Source organism: Ichthyophthirius multifiliis (genome assembly GCF_000220395.1).
Source record: "Ichthyophthirius multifiliis unplaced genomic scaffold scaff_1120509250275, whole genome shotgun sequence".
In the NCBI taxonomy this organism is placed as follows: domain Eukaryota; phylum Ciliophora; class Oligohymenophorea; order Hymenostomatida; genus Ichthyophthirius; species Ichthyophthirius multifiliis.
This window is the reverse complement of record NW_004086918.1, coordinates 1259-11256: the sequence shown is the minus strand read 5'-3', so window position 1 is coordinate 11256 and position 9998 is coordinate 1259. Positions and strand designations below refer to the sequence as shown.

The 9998-nt window shown below is 20.0% G+C and overlaps 1 protein-coding gene across 1 annotated transcript, besides 14 other annotated features; it reads right to left on the bottom strand. All coding sequences in view use genetic code 6, as the record gives it.

The window, feature by feature from the left end:
- Window positions 1-3: 3 nt before the first annotated feature.
- Window positions 4-67: a microsatellite.
- Window positions 22-67: a microsatellite.
- An 88-nt stretch (window positions 68-155) lies between these two features.
- Window positions 156-196: a microsatellite.
- A 570-nt stretch (window positions 197-766) lies between these two features.
- Window positions 767-806: a microsatellite.
- Window positions 807-2281: 1475 nt separating this feature from the next.
- Window positions 2282-2328: a microsatellite.
- Window positions 2329-2382: 54 nt separating this feature from the next.
- Window positions 2383-2409: a microsatellite.
- Window positions 2410-2443: a microsatellite.
- A 3079-nt stretch (window positions 2444-5522) lies between these two features.
- On the bottom strand, window positions 5523-6800 carry IMG5_060710 (hypothetical protein; the record flags this gene model as incomplete). The annotated part of the gene is made up of 1 exon (XM_004037089.1): window positions 5523-6800. A coding segment is annotated over one exon (1041 nt), but the record flags the coding sequence as incomplete, so codon positions are not given.
- Window positions 6801-6943: 143 nt separating this feature from the next.
- Window positions 6944-6977: a microsatellite.
- Window positions 6946-6992: a microsatellite.
- A 1283-nt stretch (window positions 6993-8275) lies between these two features.
- Window positions 8276-8315: a microsatellite.
- Window positions 8309-8334: a microsatellite.
- Window positions 8335-9491: 1157 nt separating this feature from the next.
- Window positions 9492-9590: a microsatellite.
- Window positions 9517-9591: a microsatellite.
- Window positions 9592-9976: 385 nt separating this feature from the next.
- Window positions 9977-9998: part of a microsatellite that runs on past the window's edge.

Genomic DNA, 9998 nt, shown 5'->3' with positions numbered 1-9998 from the left:
ATATTTTTTTATGTATTTTAATTTTTTATTAATATATTTTTTTTTTTTTAATTAATTAATTTTTTTTAAAAAATGTAAATATAAAATATGATATTTTAATTTTTTATATTAAACCTATATTTTTGCTTATATTTTATTATTTATAATAATTTAATATAATTAATGTAAAAAAATAAATAATATAAGTAATAAAATATTCATTTTATTTTTGATAAACGAATTATTTCAGCCTAAAGCATTTTAACGTCTTTTCCTTAACTTTTAAAAGCCTCAAGTTATTCAAATGCCCATTATTCAAATATTCTTTATTCTATTTCTTATTGATTTAATATGCTTTCATCTGCTTTTAAATCTTTTACGTATTATTCTCTGTATTTATTTTATTTGGCTTTCTATGTTATATAATAGGTTTATTTATTTAAAAAAAAAAAATATAAATTTAATTTACTATATCTTGTAATTAATTAGCTTTTAATTCAATATCACGATTTTTGAAAAATTCCTTTTATTTTTTTTCTAATTCTAACTAAGATTAAAATTAATTATTTAATTTAAAAAAAATTAAAAGTACTTATTCATTACATCTTTCTATAAAAGCAGACCTTAAAAGTTATTATGCTTCTTTTTATTTTATTATTTCTTATTATTTTAATTCAATCATTAGTTTTCTACTTTCAAGTACTTATTTTAAAAGTCCTTATTTATATTCTTATTTTTTTCTTTATTCTTAGTCTTCTTATTATATCTAGAGTTCGATCTTTTTTATTATATATATATATATATATATATATATATATATATTATATTTTTTTAATTTTATAATTAATTATTAATATAAATTAACTTATTTAGCAATTCTTTAATCTTCATCATTTGTTTATTATTTTTACTAAGATACTTAAATATCTAGAATTTTTTATTTAATAATTTAACGTTCTTTCATTTTTTATTATTCTTTATTTTTTCTTAGTTGCATAATTTCTTCTTTTTTTTTCAAAAATTCAGAATTTTTTTCGTCTTGTAATATACTTTTAATTTTTTCTTCATTTTATAATTACTTTTTTTTATAAAAAATATATATATATTATTTACTATTTTTACTAATTATATATATATATATTTATACTTTATTGATATTTATAGAATCTTCTATTTATTTTTTTAATATTTAAATTTTATCTATTTTTTCTAATTTTTGTCTTTCTTTTTCTTCGATTTCTTATTTAGCTTTTTCTTTAATTAATTCACCCTCAATAGCATCTGCTTTAATATTTTCAATGTATTAATTTTTCTTTTCTTTAATTTATTAATTTTAAAATTATTAACACAAAATTGATTTTTCTTGTTAATTTCTCAATTTTTCGATTTCTTTTTCTTCTTGTTCTTGAATTTGTTTGTTTTGAGCATTTAAAATTTCCTCTTCTTGGGCTTTTTAGAAGTCTTTTTGTAAATTTCTCACTTCCTCGTTACCTTTTCTTTCATCCATAATGTCACAAAACATTAATTTTCGTTTAAAAGCTTTTACTTTGTCGTTATTCTCGAAAATAAGCTGATTTGCCTTTTTTATTATTTTCTCTCTTTCTACTTACCTATAAATTTCTTCTTCTAAATCGATTTTTCGGCGTTCGTTTTCTTACTATATGAATTTCTCTTATCTTTCTTAGTCTTTTTATTACATTTATTTTTAAACCTTTTCCCATTGTTTGTTCAATAATTCTTACTTTTTTTATTTTAAGTGTTCTTTTTGTTCCTATATACTGTTATTTTCGTTATAATTGCTTATATGATTTTTTATTTCATCTAATTATGATTATGTAAATACTACAAAGTTATGGGGAATAGTTTATAGGGTGGAAGATACTTTTTGTTAAGAATTTTCGAAAGAATTTGCGGTTTTTAAAGATGAATAAGCATTACTTTAAAATATTTTATTTGTTTTTTTTACTGGAGTTATCATGTTTTTGTTTTGTATATGTTTTTATATATATATATTTTTTAATTATTATTAGTTTTTTTTTTAAAGTGTTTTAATAAATAAAAATTAATAATATTTTATTATTCACTAAAAATGCAAAATTATTTTTTTAATCATATAAATTTAATAAATAAAATATTTGATAGAAATTATATTTACAGATAAATAAAAATTTAATTTATATATATTCTATTTAATTATTGCTTATAATCTTTTTTATTTTAAAAATCAAATAATAATTAAAAAAATAAAATAACAAAAAATAAATGGATAATGCTCTTTACTTTGTTAGTGTTTGTGTATTTGAAATAAAATAAAAAATTAATGAAAAAATAAAAAAATTAAATAAAAATTTGTAATTTTTAAATAATAATGATTTTTTATATTAAAATAAAAATATGAAAAAATTATTTTATTTTATTTTATTTTATTTTTATATATATATATATATATATATATATATATATACTATTTTTATTTATAATAATTTATTTATTATTATTTTAAATTTTAAAAATCTTCAAATAAATATTTTATAACTAAAAATATAAATTATTCTATTAAAATAAGTATTAAAGAAAATAAATACATTAAAAATTAAATAATATATACAAAAAATATATTAAAAAACACTCATCTAACCCCAAAAAAATTTTAATTTTAATACCCAGTTTCATCTTCACTGTTAAAATTTGAATTTCCAAAAACTTTCCAAAACCTTAAAGTTTCATCTGGAGAAGCCGAGCATATAATTTCATTATCAGGTCCTAATTTAACAATTGATACTTTATCTTAATGTCCTTTTATATCTAAAATTTTACTTTAAGATTCATAATCCCATAAACTAATACAATTTTCCTCATATCCATGACAGCTAAGTATTTCTTTACTAAAAGGGTTCCAAAGGATTCCACCAGTAATTTTATTATCACACAAAATACTACTTTAAATCTCCTATGTTTCTGCGTTCCATAACCTAATAAATTTATCATTAAACCCACCTCCTGCACTTGCAATAACATTCTTTTACCAAGGACACCATGCTATGCCTTTAACTCCACCTTCTTTATGTATTTTGGAGATAAAACGAGGACTCTAATGATAGGAAAAGTCCCAAATTTTAAAATATCCATCTTTTCCTCCTGTGGCAAATACATCTTAATTAAAAAGTGACCATTTTAGCTAGGAAACATGAGAATTATGTGCTTTTATTTTACAGATTATACTCTATTTTTTTCGAATGTCATTATGAGAGATATAACCATCGAAACCTCCTGAAGATAAAATATTATTATTATTATTATTCCATTATAAATTTCCTATAGTCTGAAAATGAACTCCTTATATATTTCTGAATTAAACCTATTTTTAGACATCCCATATTTAAATAGAACCATCGGAAAAACCTACGGAAATTATATTTGGAACTGAATTCATCCAAGACACACTTTTTGGTTATTAAAATAATAAATTTTATTATTGTTGTTATTTATTCAATAAAGATATAGTTTATTTATCATTCCATATATAAATTTCGGAGTCTAAACATATTGCTATATAGCCTTCTTTTCCCCAATCTAAAATATCCAAATCTTCTTCTTATGTAATATTTGGAGCGTCTAGTATTTTCTCTTCTATAGGGTTAATTATTAAACGCTTTTATTACATATTAAATGTTTATTAGTCAATATTTTAAGTAGTATATAATTAAGAATAACTAGATGCTTTTTATATTTAGAGTTACTTGAATTATAATAGGCGCTTTGAATCTTGGAGCAAATGGTCTTTTAATATTGTTTAGAATGTCTGGTTTTAGTAAAATGTTTAGTCTTGGGGTTTTTCGTTCAAAAGAAGGTATTTTGCTTAGGGAGTGTTTGTGGGTTTTCTTTAAGGCACGAAACGACATTCCTTTGTTAATTATATATTATTTTATTTTATTTTATTTTTTTACATTGTTTCGTGATTTACTTTTTGGCCGGGTTTAGGCTTCCAATTGTAGCATTTTTTATGTTTGTTTAAAAATGGGTTTTCGTAAATATACTTTTTTTTTTTTTTTTTTAGAGAGAGTTTTTAATATTTTTTAATTAATTTAATTTAAATATTTTTAATTTTTAAAAATATTTAAAATTTATTTGATGCTTTTTATTAAAAGAAATTCTAACAGAAAAATAAAGGCTTTTTTTATTTTTGTTTTCAAAAATTTAGAAACCGAATATATATATATATAGCAATAATTAGAAATATAAAAATAACACCAAGCATATATTAAAAGCGAATATAATTTTTTTTTCATATATTATTAAAAAAAATATATATTTTAAATTAATAAATAAAATAATATATAAATTCATTAATTACTTAATTATTAGAATATGTATTTATTTTTATATTAAAAAAATAAAATAAAAATATATTTTAAAAAATAAAAAATATGTGATTTATCATTTAACACTATCATAATACTATTATTATTCAATTAACCTTTCTTTTTCTACTTTTTTTTCTGATTAATCTTTAATTTGTTCGAAATTCGGATTTTCTTCATCACTAGCTAAAACATAGATAAACATTTCTGCTAAAACATCACTATTTTTAACCACAAATTTTTCATCGAATTTATTTTTTTCAATAAAGGAAAAATACCATTAAAAAACAGCTAAAGCATCACTTCTGCCGAATTTTTTAATTGGTTAATCTATATAATCATCTACTTGAGTGACAAAAACAATTACTTTTTTGCTTATATTTTCGACTTTATTACTTAGCCAACTAAAGAATTTTTTTGTTTTTTCGATTAAAGAATTTTTATCGTTTTTCTATATTTAATTTTTTATTTTAATTAAATTTATTTGAAAATTACTTCATCGTTTTCATTTTCTGCATTTAAATATTCAGCCAATATTTTTTGTTTACTTAATGTAACTTTCCTAGCTACATACATAGACCATCTATCAAATAATGTAGTATTAGGAAAAACATCAAAAATAACAGAAGCCTTTGTATCAAGTATTTTCTAAGATTAGATCTAATCAATTTGAAGAGCTCCTTCAGATAATATATTACCACAATAGGGCACGTAAGATAATAAAAAAGAAGCCACTTAAGCCTTAGAAGTAACTTTTATTTAAATATTATAATTATCTTTAGTTTTAGATACATAAGATATTTATAGTAAAGTGTTAAATTCTTCCAAAATAGCATTATAATAATCATTCAGTAATTAATTTTAAATTATAATGGCCATTTCATTAATTTCTTATTTTTGTTTATTTTAGAAATACTCAATTTACCTCAATCTTTTATCTTATTAATCAAAAGTATTTTTCAATTAAACATTATACTCATTAAGTTATAGAATTTTATTTTCCATATCTTAGATTCTATCAAGTATTTTATCCATATCACTTTTTTTTTTTGCTTTATCGATTTAATTTTCCCTACTTAAATCTACTAAAGAGAGTAGTTTTCCAAAAACATCTTCTTTTTCAGACATATTGCTTATTATCCCTTTTGTATTTTCATAGTCTAAATTTTCAGGTAATTTCCTTTACATTTTAGCTATTCTTATTAAAGCACATATACTTTACATATTATTAGATTTTTATTCAGGACTTATATAATAGAAATTATTCAATGCTTTTTACGCCTTCTGAAATAATTATAAAGCTTCTTCTGGACGGTTTTTCTAAATTTTCAAAACGCCAAAATTGCAAAATATTTGGTGATTTTTTTCGTCTAAAAGTATTGCTTTTTCGAAATTTTATTCACTCTCATTTAAATTCTTCATCTAATAATAACAAAACCCAATACTGGAATATACAAGGGCATTATATTATTTATTTTTTTCATTAAAATTGTCTTCAAAACATACATTTAGCTTTTCTAAAGCCTATTAATAGTCTTTTTTGTCCATAAGTATATTTCCTAATTAAAAAAGAGCACTTTTTAGCCCAGGGTTTTTCCCTAAGGATTCTTAGTAAGCTTTTTAGGCTTCTTCAAAAAGGTTTTATTGGTAAAAAGCCATTCCTTTATTGAAAAAAATTAAAGCCTAATTTTCATCAGAGTTTTATATTTGTAAACTCTCCTCATATTTAGAAACAGCTTATTTATATTTTTTTTATTAAAGAAGACAATTTCCTATAGAAAAAAGACATTTATTTTTACATTAATCCGTTATTTTTTCCATTTTTAAAGTCTCTTCGTATTCCTTTATAGCGTCCTCATAGTCTTCGTTTAATTCGAATGTTTTGGCATAATTAAACCTATAATTGGCCTCTTGGGGCTTTTTTCTAAGGCTTCTAAGTAATATTCGGCTGCATTTGGGTATTCTTGCATTTTTAAGAAACAATTACCAATATTAAAAAGTACTTAAGGGCTATTTTGATCTGCTTTTTTGTAATTTTCTAATTATTCTTTTATCGATTGAGAAATTAGTCCTAATTTAAAATAAGCTTCTTATCTGATTTTTTGATTATATATTTAATTTTAACCAACCTATAATAATATTTATTAAGCAGTTTCTTATAATTTTTTCTTTGCTTAAATATCTTCAGTGTTGTTTTTTTATTCTATATAAATCATAGCCCTTTCTATTTAAATCCTGCCCTAATTTTCTTCCTTTACTTTATTTAATATAGAATGGGCTTCTTCGAAATTTTTAGTTTGTGTGTATGCCCTTGCTAATCCTATATATGTATTCGATAAATCTATACGTTCTGATGTACTTTTTAAGTCTTCAAATTAAGGATACAAAGAAAGGGCAAGTTCATATTAAGGTATTGCCTTTTCGAAAAGTAATAATTCAGAAAGAGTGTGAGCATATTCACGGATTATATCATATGTTGATTGTTTTTTTATTAGTTCGCGGTACACTAATATAGCTTCTTGATATTTTTGGTGTTATCGAAGCTGTAAGGCTATTTAGTAATTATTATTCATTGTTTTTTTTATTTTTTATTTTTGGGTACGTTATTTTTTTTTTTTATTATATTTTTTTATTTTTAATTTAATTTTTTTTATTAACATTCTTAATTTTTATTATTAATATATATATATATATATAAACTATTTATTTTTAATATATATATTTATTCCTTTGTAACATTAAATTTTATATTTTTACTATAATCTGTAATTTTTTGTTTAAAAACACAATCGAAAAATAAAAAAGGCTATAAAAATGGATTATGTTTTTCTTATTATTGATTGATTTTTTTTTTTAAAAAAAATATATTTAAAATTAAAACAAACTTTGTTAAAAAGTTATATATAATAGAAAAAGTATATAAACAAATTAATTTCATATTCTCAATGTTTCAATTTTCCAACACATAAATCCTTTAATTTTGCTTATGCAAGTTTAGAATGTCTTAATCCTTCAAAATCATCCGTTGCATCAGTACCTGCTCGAGAGGCTATAATTTTAATTCCTCCAGGATGGGTATTTTAATATTGAGTGATGTCAAAAACAAAGTTATTTATTATTAACCATGCATCAGATGGATTATTATGTTAATGCAACTTCTTCTAAAGTATATTCAGGTAAAAAATTTATTTATTATTATATTTATTGTTGGGTTAACGGGGCTTTATAATTTGTATTTAAACTATTTGATTTTATTTATTCGTTTCCCATTTTTTTTTATTTTTTAATAATTTAATTTTTTTTTTTTTTTTTTAAAAAAAAATAATTATTATAAAAATTGTTTTTTTAGTTTTTTAAAAAATAAATATTTTTTTTAGATTTATTTCATTAGATTTTCCTTAGATTAAATAAATTAAAAATATTGAAATTAAATAAAAAATATATAATATATAAAAAATAGTCAATACCAGATTTAACAAATTTAGGCGCAAAAACAATGTATAGAATGCTTTTAAAAAGCATGAAAGATTATCCTTCCAAAAATAAATTTAATATACTTCTCGCAGTAAAGGAAGAATATAGAGATAATAAAGATTTAACAGATCAAAGGAAAATTAAAATTGAATTGTAAATAATAATATTATTTAATTTTAATTTTGATAAAGGAAAAAAGCACGTATAGGATTAGCACATGTATTATTATATTAATAAAAAGGAAAAGAATTTTTGCAAGATTATAGGATGAAAGACGATTTTTAGGAAACATATTATAATGCAAAAGATAAAGATTTTATATATTTTTGAATTTAATAAAAAATATTGTATTTTATAATAATCTTTAAAATATAAAGTTGTAATTAATAAACACAAAATAAAAAAATGAAATTTTTATAAATATAAAAACTTGAGAAATAATATATTCAAAAAAATATTTGAATATAAAAATAAATAAATTATAAAATAAAAAAATATATATATATATATATATATATATTTTTTTTTAACAGCTTTTTATTATAAAAAATAATATTAAAATTAAAAAATAAAAAAATGTCAATATAAATATTCGACTAATTCAACATTTTAACATTCAATAAATAAAAAAGCGAATACACTCTCGAACACAAAACAATAAAAAAAATTTTAAAATGCAAAACAATTTCAAGTCCAATAGACTTCGACGACCAGAATCAATTAATAAAGCGTCGTTTGTAAATAATTCCACACCCCTCCTTGATAAAAATAATTGAAGGTTCCATATCTTTAACATTCTAATCCCAATATACATAAATAACAATAATATATGAAGATACCAATATATCATTCAATACGGAAATCGAGAAGAGAATTTAAAAAAAAGAACACTGGACAGAAGAAGAGTTAATGAATACTCTAGAAAGTGTAATTTAAGGGCTGAAAACACTCCATGAGGCACATTTAGTACATGGAGATATTCGGCCTAGTTCAATTGGGTGTGATAAAAGCGGATAAGTGAAACTTTTAGACTAGTTTGTTGGTTCTAATTCATACTTTAAAACTATGGAGGAAATTATCAATAGCGAGGGGTATTTGTCACCTGAATAATGTGCATGGAATTTAAATTGTTAATAGGATTATATATTGGAAAGTAGGAGTGATATTTTTTAATTGGGATTAGTTTTTTTGGAAGCTATTACTTTAAAAAATAGTAGGGAAATTATTTAATATTAAAAAATAAATGATTTATTGTTAAAATAGAGAATATAAGAAATTACTTAAATAGGTTATTCAAAAAAAATGTTGCATTTAATTCAAAATATGCTGATTTTAGATGGAGATAAAAGGCCTTGTATATAATTTCTGCTTGATTATGGATGGAGAAATACAGAAATGATAAGGCCGTTAAGCTTTTCTAATATGGAAGGGGTATTAGATGAAGAGGCAATTAGAAAAAGTCTTATAAAATAAACTCCTTTGAATAGAGGTTAAAAAGTTAAAAGAGAATTAGAAAATTTCGAACCTTTTAATAGTAAAAATTTCTTATTTTAAAAAAATAAAAAAACTTATTAAGATAGAAGTCAAAATTTTATAAAAACATAATAAAAATTAGATAACTAAAACTAAAAAATAAATTTATATGAAAGAAATAGTTAAAATTGCTTTATTAATATTTAATAAGAAAAACTATAAATTTTATATAATAATAAATAATAAAAATAAATATATATTAATAATAATAATAATAATAATAATAATAATAATAATAATAATACTTATGAATAAAATAGTAGTTCGAATTGTTTAAATAATAGCTTTGTTAGTTATGATTAATTGAACAAACACAATATATAATAGTTGAAAAATATTAAAGATGTTTTTGTTAATTAAAATGTATAAATATTTGATGAAAATAAACTTATGTAAATATATTAGACTAAAAATCTTATAGCTGGACTTTCACCTCCAAAAAATAATTTTTAATTTAATAAATTATAAGATGAATGGATTTACTAATGATAATTTTTAACTTAATAAAAATTTTAACTTTAACTTTTTTCCTATATTAATTAAACTTTCAATTTTAATTATAATAATTAATAATTTATATTTATTAAAAATTCTTTTAATATGTGATTTTTTTATACAAATTGTTAATTTTTTTAATTATTTTTTATTTTT